This window comes from Mesoplodon bidens (genome assembly GCF_964165515.1).
Source record: "Mesoplodon bidens genome assembly, chromosome: 7".
In the NCBI taxonomy this organism is placed as follows: Eukaryota; Metazoa; Chordata; class Mammalia; order Artiodactyla; family Ziphiidae; genus Mesoplodon; species Mesoplodon bidens.
The window spans coordinates 48,425,719-48,449,278 of NC_138164.1; the positions used below are offsets into that span (position 1 = coordinate 48,425,719).

The window sequence follows — 23,560 nt, forward strand, 5'->3', positions numbered from 1 at the left end:
AGAATTTTAACAGATATACTAGGAGAGTTCAGTCATTAAAAGTATCTTCAACTAAATGAACAAAATCAATTTTTATATTTTCTTACCAACTAGTGGACTTCAAAGTCAGACTGTGGCATGCCAAAAGAAAAGATCGCTGTAATGAAGTATGTTTGAAGCAGAGGTATACTTCTATTGCCTCGATTTGAGGATTTCAAATGATAAAAGGACTTCAAATTGATTCAGAAGATATAAAAATTATCAAAATTATTGTAGCTTAGTTTTAAAATAACAGACAATGAAAGTTCTTTAATGCATTTATGTTACAAATATTTGTTGAGTTCCTACTCTGTGCAAGAGAGGGATTTTTACTAAGATACAAAGTCCCTGCCTTTAAGTTGTTTGTGCATAATTTTAACAAAACCTGTAGTTTAAGAGGTAAACCTGCATTTCTGGAGGAGGAATTTAATAATTGAACTCTGGTCATTGGTAACAGAATAAGGCTGTGTAAAATACTTCAGGGGTAAAAGCCAGATTGCCTTCATTACAGGTCAAAAGTTTGTGAAAGCTTTATATCTGAATTTGGTTGTTAGAAACAAAGGAATGCCACATTCTTCAAAAATGTTACTATATTTATGTGGCATTTATACAGAATTTAAAAAAATTAATTTCCATCTTGGCAAAACACTTTGATCATTGTGTATTTAATGGGGTTTCCATCTGAGAACAACAATCATTAGTCTCTAATATGTTTCATACTTCTGTGGAAATAAGACAGGGTGGAATAAGAAACATTCATCTTCACTAGTCTTTGGAAATATCTAAAATAATTGACTAGCTCAGTCTTCTGTGATGGCCTGGTGACCACTAACTGAGACTATTTGCATAATAGTCAACTCTTCACTTCTGTAGTGATAACTGTTTGTATCTGATTAAAATTAAGACTGTTTTAGTTCTCTTGACTTTTTCAGAAGTTGCAAAAATTGAGATTTGCTGTTCTGCTTTAACCAAACAAATGCACACATGGGGATAACAATATGCTGAGTTTATGCAGATTTTACAGCACGAATCTGAATAAAATACCCACTAATAGATCCTTAAGGAGTAATAAACACACATGAATTTTCCTTAGTTGCACTTTAAAGTGATTTTAACATACTACTAGACCTTAACAATAATATTTAATTGACAAGATTATGCATTTGTATGGATTGAAAAGGTGGTACATATCTAATTCCAAATGAATCATAAATTTTACTTTTGCATAACATGTTTTATTAATTTCCTTATGGCCAGGACATACTACTTCCCTCCTGGTGAGAGTTTCTTAAAGCATAGTAAGATAATTTAAACACATTTAATTAACATTTGTCATCCATTTTATGAAGTAGTCTGACTTTTGTCCTCATAAATACTCTCAAAATTTTTCTTGGTTTTAGACTATAGGAAGACTATGGAAAGATACATAATGGAATTTTTTTTGTAATTTATTTCCCTTTTTAAGCAAATCTTTCCTTTCTCTGTTGACCCTATTCCAAAGTAAGCTGACAAACTGGATGATTTCTACTACTATGTAAGTGAAAACAAACTTAACACTGCTACCTGATAAAATAAAGCTATGGACTTCTCTTAGGCATCTTTTTATTCATAGTGCTCAGCATAGTACCGGGCAGATGGTGCTAGGTGCTCAGTGAAAGGTTGTTGAATGAAGACAGGCACTACTGACTTCCCTTACAGAGTAACATGCCTCTTAGAGGCCTAAGAGGTCATTTTGTATGTGTGGAGCTCTTTATTTCAGCGAGTAAGGAGACAAATAAGTAAGAGATGCTAGGAATCATGATTACATTAGTACTAAATCCATGTTCTTTTCTTTGAAAATTCACTATTTTAACAGAATATGTACAAATGAATGAGAGATAAAGTAGTGACGTTTTGACTACTGATGATCCTGGTGGATTAATGAGATATTTGTCCATTTTAGAAAATACAAATAGAACAGAGTGTATAAAGTATGCTGAGAATATAAAAAGGTACACAAAGGACAGGACTGGCCCTTTCAGGGCCATTAAATTTCTCTGAATATATACCTAAAGGAGATTTTTTTAAATGTGCTATTGACCTGATAAATGGAGCCATTGTACTCCTACTCTCAATGATCATTTCTCTTCTGTGTAACCAAGGAAGGGAGCTGGAAAGTACTGGACTGTGAAGTGGATTTGAAATAGCTATCTGAAAGACCAGCCTAAAAAAGGAGTTGCTGGGCTTCCCTGGTGGCGCAGTGGTTGAGAGTCCGCCTGCCGATGCAGGGGACACTGGTTCGTGCCCCAGTCCGGGAAGATCCCACATGCCATGGGGCGGCTAGGCCCGTGAGCCATGGCCACTGGGCCTGCGTGTCCGGAGCCTGTGCTCCGCAACGGGGGAGGCCACAACAGTGAGAGGCCCGTGTACTGCAAAAAAAAAAAAAAAAAAAAAAAGGAGTTTGTTTTGCTTTCATGTCTTACTCTTGGTAGTGAGGGTGGGGACGTAGTGAAGCTAGTGACAATACGTATTGTCTCCATTTTTCCTATGAATATTTTAGATATTTTATTAGATATATTTAATAGTGTAAATTAGTAAAGACAAGTAAACTACTGAAGCTATTTTCCATTTTTCTTAAAATTAACTTTTCATTTAAGTATAATATACATATAGAAAAATACATATTACAAATGTAAAGTTAGTTCTTCATTAATGTTCAAACTAAAACATATGACTTTGAAAGACTAAAGCCTGAGTTTTTAAAAAGGACGCCTTTAAACTGCAATATCTTGAGTTTGTTCTACCTTTTCAGGATTTTTCCTGGCCCTTTAGTGAAGATTTTGAAAAGAGTTGCGGCAGCAATATACAAAATTCTAGGAAGAAATTGAATTATATTAAAGATGAACGTTAACAATGGTAACAAAGTGTTTTGTATATTGTCCTTGTGGGAGTTTGAGAGAGAGAAAACATCTTGCCTTCAACAAACAAACAAAACCAAATAAAACAGCATTTTTTAAAAACATCTTTATTGGAGTATAATTGCTTTATAATGGTGTGTTAGTTTCTGCTGTATCACAAAGTGAATCAGCTATACATATACATATATCCTCATATCCCCTCCCTCTTGCATCTCCCTCCCACCCTCCCTATCCCACCCCTGTAGGTGGTCACAAAGCACAGAACTGATCTCCCTGTGCTGTGCGGCTGCTTCCCACGAGCTACAGGATCTTTTTCTTACATTATTTGTACAATGATTATCCATTGGATGTTGGTGGAAAATATCTGGGAAGATTGGACTCTGTGTTCTTAAATACTCAGAAAATTTGTGTCCCAGAATTGCTCCTGATAAAATTTCAGTGTGATTATTCTCCTGCTAGAGCTAGCTGGATTCCCTACAAGCAAGGATTTGCAATCCTCCATTAGCTATAGCAGCCAGAGATTTGCTAAATAAGACAAATGAAAAGCAGACAAAGTGATATCAAGATTTATTTAAAAGTCATTCTTGAATTCTCTTCTTTAATGAGAACAACTACAGCTCTATACTTTTTGCAGTTGTATTAACAATAATACTACCCTATGGAAATTAGTGCTCAGAAAACCAGTTCTTAAGTCCTTGATGGTTCTCACGTTGATTAGTTGACACAAAATGCCTACTATATTCTTAGTCCTGTGATAAGAACAATGGGGTGTATAGAAATATAAATGTCACAGGCCATTCAGGACACTCAGTTTACTTGGTGAGAGATGATTAATGAATTGAAACAATTAGAGAATAGTCAGGTAGGCTGTATACAAAGTTCCTTAGTATACTTCAAACTATGGTCAACCAAGAGAAGTTCAAAATGTTGACCACTGCATTATATTGCTTTTTAAGTCAGGACAAAGCAGAGTCTTAACATTTTCGACAAAAAAAAAAAAAAAAAAAAGGTTTTGAAACTAAAAGTTTTGTGTTAAAGCACTAATTTGTCCTATCAAATGAGACCTTTTCCCTCCTAACTCTCCAGAATTAACTGAGATCTGGCATGCATTTTTTGGCAGTAAGAAGATACCTCCATGACCTTGAAGGCTTTTCATGTAAGGTTCTGGGGACTTTATTTCTTTCACTGTAGACACTGCAGCTTTTATAATGGTAACACGTTATGCAAATGACTCAGCTATTCTTTGCAATAAAGAATAGGTCCTTTAAGCAAATTCCACCCCCACCGCTTTCTGTTTGTATGCCCTGCCTCTCCCTCTCTGATGGCTCTTTCTCTCTCTGTATTTTCTGTCTCTGTCTTTCCCTCCCTCTGTCATGATTTACAAATGTTGGAAACATTCCTTCCAACAGATTAAAGAAGCTTTATCCAATTAAATCACATGAGGAATGATTTTCTAGAAATAAGGCATTAAAAAGATCTTCACTTGCTCACTGTCTTTAACTTAGTAATAGACATTAATATGTTCATGATTTTCAATAAATACTTATTTCCTATCACTAAGAAAAGTTAAATAATCCTCATGAAAGAAAATGAGCCCCCGAGTGTCACTCTGCATATTAGCACGTAGCCAGGTCTCTGCCAAGTTGCTCTCTGACTGACTGCTGCAGATGCTCTTTCTCAAGTATTCTGAGTCATATCTTTAGTGCAAGTCTTCAGGGACAAACAATAGCACCTGTTCCTCACAAGATATCAGGCCAGTTAGCCCATTCATGTATCTTTAATGAAGCTCTGGGGCAGATGGCAAAAAATGGCATCATCAACAGCTTAGCATAGAGAAAACAAAGGGCATAAGTGTTGATGCAACAATGCTGTTTTATGAATAGGAAGAGTCAGAACCTAAGTGTTTCACATGCATCTGCTGCTGTCTTGATTGTCTGAAAGATGTGAGGAACACCGTAGCAATTAAAATTTCTGGGCATGTAGCCTATTTGATCAAGAATGTGTTCCCTACCCTCTGCAGAAGGGAAATGCTTTGGTCCGGGATTGTGGAAGTTTAGAATTAATGGACAGTTGTGCTTTGGGGGATACAGTTTGTTTCTTTCCTAATGCACTGACTAGGCTTCACCTATGATGGGGTTCCTGGTTTCTCATTAGTCATTCAACTTACATACCCTGTCAGTTAGTGCTGACTTCCAAAGCAATAAAAATAATGCAGTTTCACGCTCAGAGATTATTTTTGGTCACATTGTTTTACTCTTTATATTAACAAAATCAGTTTTACTTTTACCTATGGGATAATTAAAGAATCTCTGAATTTGGGCTAAGGGAAAACTACACTTTCAAGAAAAAAAGATGCTATTTGAAATTTTGATAACTTCCTGGAAAAGACATGTGGAGACTGGTCACTCTTTGATGGAGTGAGGGGAATTCTATTATTTCTTATTCTTTAGTAAAATATTTTTGAAGGTTGCTGTTTACAATGTGACTGCCTTTCCTGGCACATCACCAAATGGGAAAATAGGATGATGGGAAGGAAGAGGAAAGGCAGGCTTACATTCTTCAGAGCAGGGTGGGGCTTTTCTATATTTTCAAAATTCTTTATCTGCCTTAGGCACTGACATGCAGTGCAGTAAACTTAATTCACAACTCCCATAGAAGAAAAATATTTTGGATATTTATGTGATTCTTGTGTGGCCACCAAGCCCTCTTTCCTTACCTCTCCCCCACACCTTGCCCTTGCTTTCCATTTTTGTCCCACCGTCAACCAATAATCTAGTAAGTAAAATAAATGGAAAACTATGAAAGGAGAAATTGTTGCTTTAATTCATGATTTCCACTCACATTATTTGCACTGGGTCATACTGGTGAGCTTTGTATGAAAGATAGCAGTCGTAAGTATTCATAGACCTTCATTACCCTTGCTAGTTTTTAAGACACATAATTTCTTTTAAATGGTATCCCACTGGTGAAATCTGAATAAGATTTTTGGATTGTATCAATGTCAGTGCCCTGGTTATAATATTGTTCTATAATTTTTCAAGATGTTACCATTGGAGGAAACTGAGTTAAGTGAACATGGGATCTTTCTGTATTATTTGTTACAGCCACATGTAAATTTATAATTATATTTATAAAACTTTCAATCAAATAATTGTTATCACAAAGAATTATATTCCTTATGTCATTTAGGTCTGTTTAGCAAAAGATGACTTTATGATTAATATAATATAGTACTTAACGTATAGACTTTGAGCCTGACATACCTGCCCTTGAATCTTGGCTCTACCACTTTTTAACTGACTAAGTTACCTAACCTCTCATGGTTTTGTCTTTGTCATTAAATAAATGATAATAACAGTAGGTACCTCACAAAGTTTTGAGAATTAAATGAGATAGAGCATGTAAATCACTTCCCAGTGCTTGACATATAGGAAATGCTGGAAAATATTAGTTGCTGTGATGAGGATGATGATGATGATGATGATTTCTATAATTAGAGATAAAAGAGGAACTTTTCATCATCTCTCAGCCTGTATTCTAAATGGCTACTGGATATTTTGGCTTGTATTTAATAAAGGGCATTTTGAGTTTTCATATTATTATTTTACTTAAAATGAGTTAAGGGCAATTTTATCATTTGGAGCTAAATGATTATTGCTAATGAATTAACTGGAATTAATGACAATAGATTTGAGATCAAATATTCTGGGTATAAAATAAGAGAGAAGGAACAGACTAAAACTGAACAACATAATATCTATACTCCCAGTCACCTCCAGAGACACACCTCTGAAATATAAAATTATTTTCAGTTGTAGCCCCCCAGATTTTCTCTATACAAAGAGTGTACACACACATGATTTCTCTCTTTTCTATCAATGAAGTCCATGTGATATAATGGAAAAAGCACTGGACAGGGTGGTTAGCAGTTCTGGATTCTAGATCCAGCTCTGTCATAGGCAGTGTGACCTCCACACTGCCTATGACAGTGATAGCCTTACCTTCTCTAAGCCACCTGGTTCCTTATGTGTAAATTGTGAGGTTTGAATTGGATTAGTGATTCTCAGAGAATGGTCCCTGGACCAACAGCACTAACTAGCTTCACCTGGGAACTTGTTAGAACAGTACACTCTCAGGTTTCCCCCTCAGATCTACTGATTCAGGGACTCTGTGTGTGTGGTGTCGAACAATTTTTGTTTTAATAAGCCCTCTGGTTGATTCTGAAGTCCATAGAAGTTTGAGAATCACTTCTCTGGATTAAATTTTAGTCTAAATTTTGGACTGTTGGACCCAACCTCCAGAGTTTCTGATTCATAGGTCTGGGGTGGAGTCTGATAATTTGCTTTTTGAAGTTAGATGCTGCTGATGCTGCTGGTCAGCTACCACACTTTGAGAACTACTAGGTTAGATAAACTCTAAGCTCCATTTCAACTCTGTGATTCCATAATTATCATTGCTTTCACAATGCCTTCTGTCCCCCTCCTTATTTACTTTGTCCCTCAGTTTATTGAAACTGCCTCTTACCTAATAGTTAACATTGAAACTTTCTAAGATATCCTACCTTGTAGAGGGTGATGGACAGAAAAGAGCTTCCCTAAATTTTTACAGCTTTTGTTAATATGAAGCACCTGCAGCTCTTTGGCATTAACAATGACCTTAGGACCTACTGTATAGCACAGGGAACTCTGCGCAATGTTATGTGGCAGCCTGGATGGGAGGGGAGTCTGGGGAAGAATGGATACATGTATACGTATGGCTGACTTGCTTTGCTGTGCACCTGAAACTATCACAACATTGTTAATCAGCTATACTCCAACATAAAATAAAAAGTTTTAAAAAAATGACCTTAGGTGGCCTACTTAATTATCTCATGTGCGTAGCTAGTTACAAAGGAACTATCTTCAGACACCAAGTTTCAATAATTAAGGTCTGATGTCTAATTGCCATTGATCCCTTTATGTTGTCTTAAGATCTGAAGAGCTTGGGCACCAATGTAAAAATAAAATTATGTTTTCATTCGAAGATGCTGTTTAATGAATAACACTAAAGATCCCAAATTACATCTTCAAATGAGCTTTTTAATCCCACCTTCTTTTTCTTGGTTTTCTGGATATTTGGGATGGGATAATGCTCTGTGAGGCATGGGTCTGCTAAGAACAAACAAGCCTCTGCCTGCCAAACTGAATTATTTATTTGGCTCATGTTTTCTTTTTTTGAAGTAGAGTTATGGATTAAGATCCACTGTTTCTTGTTTTATCAGTAATTTGATAATTTTCTAGTACTGAATTGCAAACTATATAAGAGAAAAGCAAGGATCTAACATTTACTTAGTGCCTATTATATGCCAGTCACTGTGCCACAAACGTTACTTTTCTTGTTTATTTAATCCTCACAACAACCATGTAAGGTAGTATCATTAGCTTTGGTTTTTACATGAGGAAATAGACTCAGCAAGGCTAAGTAACTGCTCAAGATCACACAGCCAAAGAAATGGCAGTGTATAGATTTAAGCTCAGATTCATTTGGCAGCAAAGCCTTTGTAGGCATAGTAGATTCTGAATAAAAATATGTGTTGAATGAATCAGTAAAGGAATGACTATATGCCATTATCTTCCTAATGTTGATTTTTAAACAATCATAGAATTATAAAGTTGAAAAGGCACTATAGGTCATTATCTAATCAGGGTTTTAGTTATGCATATCCTTTAAAGTATCTCTAACAGATGAGTATACAGCCTTTACTTGACCACCTCTTGGGAAATGGCACACACAACCTCTTTAATCACAGTGATTATTGAATAGCTCATTATTAGAAAATTCTTTGCATTCAACTTCCCTAAAATCTCTTTCTTTTGAGCCTAGATCTGCCCTTTGTAACTGCTCAGACTTAATCTGGTTCTTCTTCCATACATAATTCTTTCAAATATTTGAACGTAAGCATATATCTTCTCTCTCCCAAGCAAAATAGCCCCCATTTTTCCAGCTACTTTTCAAGATCCACACATAATAATAACTTAATAAATGTTTGTTAAATGAAAGAAGGAAAGAATAAATAAATTTGATAACTTCCCTAAAATCTCTTTCTTTTGAGCCTAGATCTGCCCTTTGTAACTGCTCAGACTTAATCTGGTTCTTCTTCCATACATAATTCTTTCAAATATTTGAACGTAAGCATATATCTTCTCTCTCCCAAGCAAAATAGCCCCCATTTTTCCAGCTACTTTTCAAGATCCACACATAATAATAACTTAATAAATGTTTGTTAAATGAAAGAAGGAAAGAATAAATAAATTTGATACCTAGACTCCTCAGTTTCTTGTTTCCTTTCTTTAGAATGTGAAGCATCTGTGCTGTGTTCTGGGTACATGCTAGGACCATATTTCTAGAAGTAAATGAAGTGATTTCCTTTGATATACTCTTGCACTGCACAATAGTCACCCACAAAAATATCATTTTTTAATTTTCTGACATAGAACAGTGCTGTCGTCTTTGACATCTCAGGTTTGCATCAGGTCACAACAAGCTGGAGTTGAACAGCAAACCTAGTGCTTTTCTTCAGGGTTAAAGGCAAGACCTGAGTGCTAGGGGATCAGCTCCAGTTTAAGCAGGCTAAGTCGGTACTCTAATGTACAAAACTTGGGCTTACCTCAGCTAAAATGGAAAAAATAGCTGCCCAAAGCTAGTTTCTTTCACGCCCCACTGGCAAGGTAGTAATTGCACAAAGACCTTTTTATTATAAGTTGATTTTCCTGAGAAATGAATTCTGAAAAATACTGTAAAGTGTTTATTTTTTGCTTGCCCTTTATTAACCCACATCTTAGGACTTTCCCTAGAGAGAAGCTGTTGGTAAATGAAACCTCTTAGACCTACACAGGAACATTTTTGCACTATGTCCCTGGCTGTGGAGGGAACAGGGACAGGACAAGGCAAGTTGGTGCTATTTAAACAGGGTCATCAGCCAGTATATGGAATTTTGCCTAAAGAGAAGATTTAGGCATTTAAACGGGGGAAGAGTTTGGGGTTGGTAGAATTACTGGGAAAGGTTTGTATCTTAAACAGGATATAATACAGCTCTTTTATACTAGTAAGGAGGGCAAAGACCCAGTTTGAACTTAAAAATCATTTCTCTTAGTACATCCTAGTTTTGATCTTTAAATAACAAAAGTCCTATAGTTTAATTTATAAAATCATGCCCTAAAAGCCAGCACAGAACCTTCCTGTGATGCTATTGGAATCAGGGCAGCATGCATAGAGTAAGGGAGGGAGCTAGGAAATTAAAATATGATTTTCATAGACATGATTCTGTCATAGTTCTTATTTTCTTTATATGGAATACAAATACTGATATAGAGTGAAGATTTTCTGTTTTGCATTTTTGTGCTCTTTGATACATTTATTGAGGTCAAATGAAGTGTTCTCTGAATACAACTCCATAATTACTCAGCTACATGGTAGTGCATAAAGCTGTAAAACTGCTTAGCCAGACAAGCAATTTATGTGTTACATCGAGGTGTGGATGGCAAAGAATATTAGTTTAATTGGGAGCCAAGATGTAGTAGCCTTAAATCTGAAGAGCTATATGTTTAACATAATGCAACGAGGCTTTGAAATAAGATACCTAAACTGGGGAGCTACAGCTTTTGGAATATATAACAATTAGACATTACTTTCTGACCAAAGATACTAAGTACTATTTTCAAAATAAAGTACAGAATGCAAAGCAGGTGAAAGGGCAAAACCTTTCAACATTGTAAGGTGACAGAAGAAAAGATTTCTTCTAGTTCTTTGTTTTAAAAAAAGAAAGAAAATAAAAGGAAAAAGAGTCAAGATAAAAGGTAAACATTAACTATAATTTAGTGGAAGCAGGGATGAGGCAAATTCACAATGAGGTTATGTCCTTGGTGTACCAGTGGAATCTGAAAGGGATTTGGTGAATTTAGCCTGAATTTTTCTCAGGGAGCAGATTTGGAATGAGGTTAGAAGTGGGTGGCTATTTGGGTACCAGCACACCACCAGGGGTGAAAAACAAATACTCCTTGGCATACATTTGCTCTCTGTCTGATCATAGGCTCTCTTCTGTTTAGCAGGTTCAGGGTCACATGCCTCCGCTCATGATCCCAATTTTTCCACATGACCAGCGGACCCTGGCAGCAGCTGCTGCTGCCCAACAGGGATTCCTCTTCCCCCCTGGAATAACATACAAACCAGGTAAGTAGAAAGGGATTTAACATTCTTTGGGGAATGCTAAGATCCATATGTTTTTGCTTAGTAATCACAACAAGCACAGAAGCATATGAAGGAACTATGAATAAAAAGATCATAAAAGCTATTTTAAAGTAAAATTAGAATTGTGAAGGGGGCATGTTATTAAACGAATCGGTTGCTAAAAACTTTTACTTTCTCTTCTTCCACTTGAGTTTGTTCTGAGTTCACAGATAAAATGCTACTTTCCCTCAGGACTACAAATTTTTGTCAGCTTTCTCTCATACCTTTACTGTGAATAATTGTCTTTGGTTAAAGATACTTTGCTCCTCCTGAGAGCTTTTCTACTCTAGGAGAGTGGTCACATACAGTATAAAATGCTATTATTGTTTGTTGTCTGATTTCTCTTGGAAGAAGAGTTAAAACTGGACTGATTTAATTAGCTTGCTACTAATAGGTAAAATTCTTTTTGATTTTAGTCTAAATAATGAAGCATTCAGTTGTATTTTCTTATTCATCTTTGAACCGCAAAAAACAGGACACATAACCTTGCAGTGAAGTATGTTTTGAGATGATTTAGCAAATGTTATGATTTTTCTTTATTCCTCTGAGTTTACTGGACTCCTGGGGAATTCAATTAGGGGCATAATGGTTTGAAGCTTCTTTCAGAGCATCCTTGTAAACAGGGCTTTAAATGTTTAAAGATATGTTGCCAAAGGAATCCAATGTAAGAAGAGAGTCAAGTAAATAAAAAGTCAACCTGAGTTTCATTTGTGCATTCTTTGTAACTGACCTCAGCTCAGAAGTAGTGACCTTGTTCTACTCATTAATAATTTCTGTGTCAAGTTCTTTTTAACATATTAACCTGATTATATTAACTACCCAGTCTGAGTGCAACAAACCTGACTGCAGCGGTTTCTTTGTGTATGGGTTTATAAAGTGAACAAAGGTATTTTAATATGCTTAAAGCAATAATAAAGTATAAATCACTTTACTAAAATTCTCTGTAAGGAATGTTACTAAATAGCATAAAAACAAACCTAGTGGGTTTTAACATCTGTTTTTTTGCCATCAATTACTCTTATGCTTTTGGTAGAAAACCCCCTTCCTTGTGAGGAAAGGAAAGATGTCTGTGTCAAAACCCAAATTATTCAAAGAATAGAGATCTTAAGCGATTGGCTAATTTAAGGACTGACTTTAAAAATTCCTCAGATATAAAGCAGTCAAAACTAGGATTAACAACGGTTTTTGGATACCACAGTGAATGAAAATTGTGTTACTCAAAGTTAAAAGTTGATTTTTCTAGAGCAGAATTTTTAGAGCAAGTTATATTCTGTGATATTAGTATCCATATTAAGGACAAGATAATATTTTGTCGGAGAATATCTTACTGTCAATGCAGTGGTTCACTTCTTCTCTGATCTCTATAAGTAGTTTTGAGCTTTCTTCACCTTGACGTCCTTCGGAATGTTGGTGTAAACTAAGTTTACTGGTTTAACCTGAATCTGAGTTGTTATACCTACACCAGTTTTGGAAACTTTTTAAATGAACTGTATGTGGAAACTATTTAATTTCCATGTTTTTAAATTTAAAATTCTCCACATTTCAAAATCAGGTTATGGGCCTTATTTTCTTCTAGACACAGATATCAACATAATTGACATGTTATGTAATTTTGTTAAGACAATAATACTGTTTTCTTGTTTTTTAACATCTTTATTGCAGTATAATTGCTTTAACAATGGTATGTTAGTTTCTGCTGTATAACAAAGTGAATCAGCTATACATATACATATATCCCCATATCTCCTCCCCCTTGCGTCTCCCTCCCACCCTCCCTATCCCACCCCTCTAGGTGGACACAAAGCACGGAGCTGATCTCCCTGTGCTATGCGGCTGCTTTCCACTAGCTATCTATTTTACATTTGGTAGTGTATATATGTCCATGCCACTCTCTCACTTCGTCCCAGCTTACCCTTCCCCCTCCCTGTGCCCTCAAGTCCATTCTCTCCATCTACGTCTTTATTCCTGTCCTGCCCCTAGGTTCTTCAGAACCTTTCTTTTTTTTTTTAGATTCCATATATATGTGTTAGCATACGGTATTTGTTTTTCTCTTTCTGACTTACTTCACTCTATATGACAGTCTCTAGGTCCATCCACCTCACTACAAACATCTCAATTTCGTTTCTTTTAAAGGCTGAGTAATATTCCATTGTATATATATGACACATCTTTTTTATGCATTCATTTGTTGAGGGACACTTAGGTTGCATCCATGTCCTGGCTATTGTAAATAGAGCTGCAGTGAATATTGTGGTACATGACTCTTATTGAATTATGGTTTTGTCGGGGTATATGTCCAGTACTGGGATTGCTGGGTTGTTTGGTAGTTCTATTTTTAGTTTTTTAAGGAACTTCCATTTTGTTCTGCATAGTGGCTGTATCAGTTTACATTCCCACCAACAGTGCAAAAGGGTTCCCTTTTCTCCACACCCTCTCCGCATTTCTTGTTTGTAGATTTTTTGTGTGTGTGTGGTACGCAGGCCTCTCATTGTTGTGGCCTCTCCTGCTGTAGAGCACAAGCTCCGGATGTGCAGGCTCAGTGGCCATGGCTCACGGGCCCAGCCACTCCACGGCATGTGGGATCCTCCCGGACCAGGGCACAAACCAGTGTCCCCTGCATCAGCAGGCAGACTCTCAACCACTGCGCCACCAGGGAAGCCCTGTTTGTAGATTTTTTGATGATGACCATTCTGACTGGTGTGAGGTGATACTTCATTGTACTTTTGATTTACATTTCCCTAATGATTAGTGATGTTGAGCATCCTATCATGTGTTTGTTGGCGATATGTATGCCTTCTTTGGAGAAATGTCTATTTAGGTCTTCTGCCCAGTTTTGGATTGGGTTGTTTGTTTCTTTGATATTGAGCTGCGTGAGCTGTTTGTATATTTTGGAGATTAATCCTTTGTCTGTTGCTTCGTTTGCAAATATTTTCTCCCATTCTAGGGTTGTCTTTTTGTCTTGTTTATGGCTTCCTTTGCTGTGCAAAAGCTTTTAAGTTTCATTAGGTCCCATTTGTTTATTTTTGTTTTTATTTCCATTACTCTAGGAGGTCAGTCAAAAAAGATCTTGCTGTGATTTATGTCAGAGAGTATTCTGCTTATGTTTTCCTCTAAGAGTTTTATAGTGTCTGGTCTTACATTTAGGTCTTTAATCCATTTTGAGTTTATTTTTGTGTATAGTGTTAGGGAGTGTTCTAATTTCATTCTTTTACATGTAGCTGTCCAGTTTTCCCAGCACCACTTATTGAAGAGGCTGTCTTTTCTCCATTGTGTACTCTTGCCTCCTTTATCAAAGGTAAGCTTACCATATGTGCATGGGTTTATCTCTAGGCTTTCTTTCCTGTTCCATTGATCTATATTTCTGTTTTTGTGCCAGTACCGTACTGTCTTGATTATTGTAGCTTTGTAGTATGGTCTAAAGTCAGGGAGCCTGATTCCTCCAGCTCCATTTTTCTTTCTCAAGATTGCTTTGGCTATTCGGGGTCTTTTGTGTTTCCATTCAAATTGTGAATGTTTTTCTTCTAGTTTTGTGAAAAATGCCATTGGTAATTTGGTTGGGATTGCATTAAATCTGTAGATGGCTTTGGGTAGTATTGTCATTTTCACAATGTTGATTCTTCCAATCCAAGAACATGGTATATTTCTCCATCTGTTTGTATCATCTTTAATTTCTTTCACCAGTGTCTTATAGTTTTCTGATTAGAGGTCTTTTGTCTCCTTAGGTAGGTTTCTTCCTAGGTATTTTATTCTTTTTGTTGCAATGGTAAATGGGCATGTTTCCTTAATTTCTCCTATAGATTTTTTATTGTTAGTGTATAGGACTACAAGAGATTTCTGAGCATTAATTTTGTATCCTGCTACTTTACCAAGTTCATTGCTTATCTCTAGTAGTTTTCTGGTAGCATCTTTAGGATTCCCTATGTATAGTATCATGCCATCTGCAAACAGTGACAGTTTTACTTCTTCTTTTCCAATTTGGATTCCTTTTATTTCTTTATCTTCTCTTATTGCTGGGGCTAAAACTTCCATGACTATGTTGAATAATAGTGGTGAGAGTAGGCAACCTTGTCCTATTCCTGATCTTAGTGGAAATGGTTTCAGTTTTTCACCATTGATAATGATGTTGGCTGTGGGTTTGTCATATACGGCCTTTATTATGTTGAGGTAAGTTCCCTCCATTCCTACTTTCTGGAGGGTTTTTATCATAAATACGTGTTGAATTTTGTCGAAAGCTTTTTCTGCCTCTGTTGAGACAGTCGTACAGTTTTTCTCCTTCAATTTGTTAATATGGTTTAACACATTGATTTATTTGCGTATATTGAAGAATCCTTGCATTCCTGGGATAAACCCCACTTAATCATGTTGTATGATCCTTTTAATGTGCTGTTGGATTCTGTTTGCTAATATTTTGTTGAGGATTTTTCCATCCATGTTCATCAGTGATATTGGCCTGTAGTTTCCTTTTTTGTGAGACCTTTGTCTGGTTTTGGTCTCAGGGTGATGGTGGCCTTGTAGAGTGAGTTTGGGAGTGTTCCTCCCTCTGCTATATTATGGAAGAGTTTGAGAAGGATAGGTGTTAGCTCTTCTCTAAATGTTTGATGGAATTCTCCTGTGAAGCCATCTGGTCCTGAGGTTTTGTTTGTTGGAAGGTTTTTAATCACAGTCTCAATTTCAGTGCTTCTGATTGGTCTGTTTATATTTTCTATTTCTTCCTGGTTCAGTCTCGGAAGGTTGTGCTTTTCTAAGAATTTGTCCATTTCTTCCAGGTTGTCCATTTTATTGGCCTAGAGTTGCTTGTAGTAATCTCTCATGATCCTTTGTATTTCTGCAGTGTCAGTTGTTACTTCTCCTTTTTCATTTCTAATTCTGTTGATTTGAGTCTTCTTCCTTCTTTTCTTGATGAGTCTGGCTAATGCTTTATCAATTTTGTTTATCTTCTCAAAGAACCAGCTTTTAGTCTTATTGATCTTTGCTATTGTTTCCTTCACTTCTTTTTCATTTATTTCTGATCTGATCTTTATGATTTCTTTCCTTCTGCCAACTTTGGGGTTTTCTTGTTCTTCTTTCTCTAATTGCTTTAGGTGTAAGGTTAGGTTGTTTGTTTGAGATGTTTCTTGTTTCTTGAGGTAGGATTGTATTGTTATAAACTTCAGTCTTAGAACTGGTTTTTCTGCATCCCATAGGTTTTGGGTTGTTGTGTTTTGATTGTCATTTGTTTCTAGGTAATTTTTGATTTCCTCTTTGATTTCTTCAGTGATCTCTTGGTTATTAAGTAGTGTATTGTTTAGCCTCCATGTGTTTGTGTTTTTTACAGTTTGTTTTCCTGTAATTGATATCTAGTCTCATAGTGCTGTGGTTGGAAAAGATACTTAATATGATTTCAGTTTTCTTAAATTTACTGAGGCTTGATTTGTGACCCAAGATATGATGTATCCTGGAGAATGTTCCATGAGCGCTTGAGAAGAAAGTGTATTCTGTTGTTTTTGGATGGAATGTCCTGTAAATATCAATTAAGTCCATCTTGTTTAATGTGTCATTTAAAGCTCGTGTTTCCTTATTTATTTTCATTTTGGATGATCTGTCGATTGGTGAAAGTGGGGTGTTAAAGTCCCCTACTATGATTGTGTTACTGTCGACTTCCCCTTTTATGGCTTTTAGCATTTTCCTTATGTACTGAGGTGCTCCTATGTTGGGTGTATAAATATTTACAACTGTTATATCTTCTTCTTGGATTGATCCCTTGATCATTATGTAGTGTCCCTCTTTGTTTCTTCTAATAGTCTTTATTTTAAAGTCTATTTTGTCTGATATGAGAATGGCTACTCCAGCTTTCTTTTGATATCCATTTGCATGGAATATCTTTTTCCACCCCTTCACCTTCAGTCTGTATGTGTCCCTAGGTCTGAAGTTGGTCTCTTGTAGACAGCATATATACGTGTCTTGTTTATGTAGCCATTCAGCCAGTCTGTGTCTTTTGGTTGGAGCATTTAATCCATTTACATTTAAGGTAATTATCGATATGTATGTTCCTATTACCATGATCTTAACTGTTTTAGGTTTGTTATTGTAGGTCTTTTACTTCTCTTGTGTTTCCTGCTTCTCTAGAGAAGTTCCTTTGGCATTTGTTGTAAAACTGGTTTGGTGGTGCTGAATTCTTTTAGCTTTTGCTTGTCTGTAAAGGTTTTAATTTCTCTGTTGAGTTGAATCTGAATGCGATCCTTGCTGGCTAGAGTAATCTTGGTTGTAGGTTTTTCCCTTTCATCACTTTAAATATGTCCTGCCACTCCCTTCTGGCTTGCACAGTTTCTGCTGAAAGATCAGCTGGTAACCTTATGGGGATTCCCTTGTATGTTATTTGTTGCTTTTCCCTTGCTGCTTTTAATATTTTTTCTTTGTATTTAATTTTTCATACTTTGAGTAATATGTGTCTTGGTGTGTTTCTCCTTGGATTTATCCTGTATGGGACTCTTTGCGCTTCCTGGACTTGATTGACTCTTTTGTTTCCCATATTAGGGACGTTTCCAACTATGATGTCTTCAAATATTTTCTCAGTCCCTTTTTTTTTCTCTTCTTCTTCGGGGACCCCTATAATTCGAATGTTGGTGCATTTAATGTTGTCCCAGAGGTCTCTGAGACTGTCCTCAATTCTTTTCCTTTTTATTTCCTAATTCTGCTCTGTGGTAGTTATTTCCACTATTTTATCTTCCAGGTCACTTATCCATTTTTCTGCCTCAGTTATTCTATTGATTCCTTGTAGAGAATTTTTAATTTCGTTTATTGTGTTGTTCATCATTGTTTGTTTTCTCTTTAGTTTCTAGTTCTTTGTTAAACGTTTCTTGTATTTCCAAGATTTTGCATCATCTTTACTTTCATTACTTTGAATTCTTTTTCAGGTCGACTGCCTATTTCCTCTTCATTTGTTTGGTCTGGTGGAATAATGCTGTTTTTTATGGGGGAAGATACTGTTATATAGTCAATGAGTTTGGACCATTTTATAAAAAGTCCTCTTGCACAGTATCACTGAGATTACAGTATGTAAGTAAGGAGAATCTAGACATTGAGGCAATATTGTGCAGTAGTGAGTTACCCCAGCTGAACAGCATCTGTGCAGCATAGAGTAGTGCCTTGGAGTAGCAAAGCTGGATTTGATTATGTTGGCTAAAACCTGTTGTTTAGGGAAGGACAGTGGATTTGGACATGTACGATGATTTTTAATCACAAGCAAGTCTGGTAAAAATGTTATTATCTGGCGACCCCTAAGTTATGTCAGAGAACTGAATTAACCAGAACTCTAAATTCTTCAGTACTTTGGCTAATTCAGGTTTTATTGTATATAAAAATTATACTTTAAAAGGATTAAAATTATGTGTTCATATGCTACTGGGAGAGACATTACATACTTAGGAGACACTCTATGCAGTGTTCTTGTCATTCACACAAACTGGGAAAGGAGAATACTGTTTGACTGGTGTCTGTACAAGGAAAACTTTTTTGCCCCAAACTGAGCTATAGCTATAATTTCACTTGTGAGACAATGACTGAAGTTTTAAAGGAGTAGTGTTGTCACATATAAAAGCCTTGAAATGGTGGTGTAACTTTATAGTTTGATCCCCTAAGCAAGAAGAAGAATAAGTGCTACATTGGTTTTTAGTGAATTACAAAATAAATCGCTCTCTTTTTGTTCTTTTTTCACCTTCCCATAACCTGAAACAATTCCATGGTGTTTGTGCCTTCAACTGATTGAATAATTGTCTTCATTTCCAGAAAGCAAGGACCACCTTGGGCTGATGTTTCCTGTTAAAGTTGACTGTTTCTGAATCCATATTAGTACATTCTACACAAATATATTTAGGGCTATCAACTTCTCCTCTTCAGATAATTTGACCCATTATTCTGGACATTTCAGGGCCCCCATGGGTAGTGAACACCAAGCAAGCTCTCCCACCCCGGTGAGTTGCTGAGGAGGCATGTTGTTGATGGGGATTGTACAGTTTCAGGGGAACATGTATCAAAATAATCTCTGCTGAAATTCTTTTATTGAGTTGTAATCCCTAATTAAACCCCACCTATTTTAAAAAATTAGAGACATCTTTCTAAAAAGGAACTTATCAGGGCCCAGAACATAAACCACAGAAGTTTGGTTGCTTTGCTCTTTCACATCATGATGCTGAGAGATATAGAAATCCAGGGTAAGATGAATATAATTGAGTACCTATGACTGAGAAAACTAAAAGGTTAAGCCTCTTTCATAGCTGCCAACGTGTATATCAGAGTGATTGAATTGACTGTAAAATAAAAACACTGGATAGCATCCTTTGTGTGCCAGGGATGATGCAGCTGACCCATGGACTTCATGTAGTTGATTGCTGCTGGAGTAGCACCCTTAAAGTTTCCCAGGAGATCCTAGGAGCAGGATGTCTGCCTGCTCATGACTCCTACACTTACTTACTGTTTATAATACGATAACAGCTAAAGTTTATTGAATAATTACTTTGTGCCAAACACTGTGTTAAATATTTTACATTATTTTATTTAATTCTTACTTGAACATATCACTGAACCTTGCTGAGCCTCTCATTTTTGTCATCTAAAAAAATATGTCATGAGTTGTCCACTGCTCAGCATGGGTGTGAAGATTAAATTTGTTAAAATGTATGAAAGTTCTTTGAAAATTCTAAAACACTATGTTTGGGGATAAAGTCTGACCATGAAACTAAGTAAATTTAACTACATTAAACTGCATTCTTATCCATTAGAAATGTGGTCCAAAAACTGAGCTTTTGACTGAGATATATTGTCTCTCTGCCTGATGATCAAAAGCAATTTTACTAGTATACCTGCTGTTTCTTTAAGAAAAAAATTGTGGTAAAATATACATAAAATAATATTTATTATTTTAACCACTTTTCAATGTACAACTCAGTGATATTAATACATTTGCAGTTTTTTGTAACCATTACCATTATCTATACCCCAAACTTTCAATCATCTCCAACAAAAACTCTGTGGCCATTAAACAATAACTCTCCCTATCCTCCTACCCTGAATCCCCAGTGACCTCTATTTTACTATCTTTCTATATGAATTTGCCTATTCTAGGTACTTCATATAAATGGAATCATACAATATTTGTCCCTCTGCATCTGGCTTATTTCACTAAGCATAATGTTTTCAAGGCCCATCCATATTGTAGTATATATCAAAAGTCCATTCTTTTTTATGGCTGAATAATATCCCATTGTATATATATATGTCTATGTCTATATATTTGTTTGTTTATCCATTCATCTGTTGGTGGATATTTCTGTTGTTTCCACATTTTGGTTATTGTGAACAATGCTGCTGTGAACATTGGTATACAAATACCTGTTTGTGTCCCTGCTTGCAGTTCTTTTAGATATACACGTAGGAATGGAATTGTTGTGTCATATGGTAGTTCTATGTTTAGCCCTTTGAGATACCATCAAACTGATTTCTTTAGGGGCTGTACCTTTTACATTCCCACCAGTAATGCAAGAGTGTTCCAATTTCTTTATATCCTAACCAATACTTGTTATTTTCCATTTTTTTAAAAAAAAATATAGCCATCCTAGTAGATGTGAAGTGGTATCTCATTGTGGTTTTGTTTTTCATTTCCCTGATGATTAATGATTTTGAGCATCTTTTCATGTGCTTATTGGAAATTTGTATATCCTCCTTGGAAATGTCTAAGTACATCGCCTATTTTTGAATTGGGTTGTTTGTTTTGTCTTTATTGAGTTTTAGGAGTTCTTATATATTCTAGATATTAATCCTGTATCAAATATATGATTTGCAAGTTTTTTTCCTCATTTTGTAGGTCGTCTTTTCACTTACTCGATAGTATCCTTTGATGCACAAAATTGTTTAATTTTGATGAAGTCTGATTTATCTATTTTTTCTTTTGTTGCCTGTGCTTTTGCTGTCATATCCATGAAATCATTGCCAAATCCAAAGATTTACTCCTATGTTTTCTTCTAAGAGTTTTATAGTTTTAGTACTTAAGTTTAGGTCTTTGATCCATTCCAGTTAATTTTTATATATGGTATAAATTAAGGGTCCAACTTCATTCTTTTGCATGTGGATATCAGTTTTTCCAGCACCATTTGTTGAAAAGATGTCTTTCCCCCAATGAATGGTCTTGGTACCCTTGTAAAAAATCAATTAACTATATGTAAGGGTTTATTTCTGGGCTCTCTATTCTGTTTCATTAGTCTATATATCTGTTCTTATGCCAGTATCATACTGTTTTAATTACTCTAGCTTTGTAGTAAATTTTGAAATCAGAAAGTATGAGTCTTCCAACTTTATTTGTCTTTTCAAAATTGTTTGGGCTATTGGGGCCCCATGCAATTCCATATAAATTTGAGGATTGGCTTTTCCATTTCTGTAAAAAATGATTGTTGGAATTTTGGTAGAGATTTTACTGAGTCTGTAGATTACTTTGTTGATCTTAACAATGTTAAGTCTTCCTGTCTATGAACATGGATGCCTTTCTATTTATTTAGATCTTTAAAAATTTCTTTCAGAAATGTTTTATAGTTTTTCAGTGTACAAGTCTTTGCCTCTTTAGTTAAGTTTATTCCTAAGTATTTGATTCTTTTAGATGCCATTGTAAATAGAATTGCTTTCTTAATTTCCTTTTGGATTGTTCATTGCTAGTATATAGAAACACAGTTGATTTTTGTGTGTTAATCTTCTACCCTGAAACTGCTGAATTTATTTATTAGCTCTTGTAGCTTTCTTATGAATTCTTTGGAATTTTCTACATATAGGACCACTTCATATGCAAATAGACATAGTTTTACCTATTTTTACCAATTTTGTTTGCCTCTTTCTTCTCCCTTCCTCCCTTCCTTCCTTATCCCCTCCCTGCCTCCTTCCCTTCCTTCCTCCCTCTCTCTCTTCTTTCTTTCTTTCTTTCTTTCTTTCTTTCTTTCTTTCTTTCTTTCTTTCTTTCTTTCTTTCTTTCTTTCTAGTACTAACTAGAACTTCTAGGACAGTGTTGTATAGCAACAGTGAAAGTGGGTATAATTGTCCCCGATCTTAGTAGAAGAGCTTTCAGTCTTTTACCACCGAGTGTGATGTTAGCTGTGGGTTTTTCATAAATACCCTTTATCATGTTGATGAACTTTCCCTCTATTCCTAGTTTTTTCTGAGAATTTTTATCATGAAAAGATGTTGGATTTTGTCACATGCCTTTTCTGCATCAATTGAGATTATCATGTGGGTTTTCCCCCATTGTTCTATTAATGTTATGTATTGCACTGATTTTTTATTTTTAATGTGGAACCACCCTTGCATTCCTGGGATAAATCCTACTTTGTCATGGTGAATAATCCTTTTGATATGCTGTTGGATTCAATATGCTAATATTTTGTTGAGGATTTTAATATTCATACAGAATATTGTTCTATAATTTTATTTTCCTGTGATGTCTTTATCTGGCTTTGTTAACAAGGTTACACTGGCTTCATTACCTCAGAGTTAGGAAGTGTTTCCTCTTCAATATTTTTGAAGATTTTATAAGGATTAGTGTTAATTTTTATTAAATGTTCAATAGACTTTATTGGTGAAGCCAAAAATTCAGTCCAGGAATTTTCTTTATTGGGAGGTTTTGTTTTGTTTTGTTTTTTGCGGTACGCGGGCCTCTCACTGTTGTGGCCTCTCCCGTTGCGGAGCACAGGCTCCGGATGCGCAGGCTCAGCAGCCATGGCTCACAGGCCCAGCCGCTCAGCGGCACGCAGGATCTTCCTGGACCGGGGCACGAACCCGCCTCCCCTGAACCGGCAGGCAGACTCTCAACCACTGCGCCACCAGGGAAGCCCTATTGGGAGGTTTTTGATTACTGATTCAATCTCTTTACTTGTTATGGGTTTGTTTATATTATCTATTTCTCCTTGAGACAGTTTATGTAATTTGTATGTTTCAAGGAATTTGTCCATTTCTTCTAGATTGTCTAATTTGCTGATGTACAGTTGCTACCTAATACTTCTTTTTAATTCCTTTGTTTTGGTTAGCATTTACTGAGAACCATTTATTTGCTGATATCTATATATATAAATATATATGTATACATGTATATGAATATACATATATATTCTCATTTAATTTTTATAACAACTCTAAGATATAAGTGGCATTATCTATATTTTGTTAAAAGAAAAAAAGAAACTAAAAGTCAAAGAAGTAAATTAACTTTCCAAACTTTCACATCTAGAAATTAGTGGAGATAGAATTCAGACTGAAATTCTGAATATTTGACATTTTATACTCTTGCAGGCATGATCTAAGTGTGTAAGATATGAAGAAAAGTCTAGCTTTTGTGAGTGTGTGTGTATAAAAAGTGTGATTTATATGTA

General features: G+C 35.7%; 1 protein-coding gene across 3 annotated transcripts in view; it reads left to right on the forward strand.

Moving 5' to 3' along the window:
• SOX6 (SRY-box transcription factor 6) overlaps positions 1-23,560 on the forward strand; it is a 627,811-nt gene that overhangs the window by 484,210 nt on the left and 120,041 nt on the right. For 2 of the 3 annotated variants that reach the window (XM_081238923.1, XM_081238924.1), the window contains exon 9: positions 11,000-11,123. In XM_081238923.1, the coding sequence (XP_081095049.1) occupies positions 11,000-11,123 (124 nt within the window). The remainder of the gene's footprint in view (positions 1-10,999; positions 11,124-23,560) is intronic. The other variant, XM_081238922.1, reaches the window with a different exon arrangement.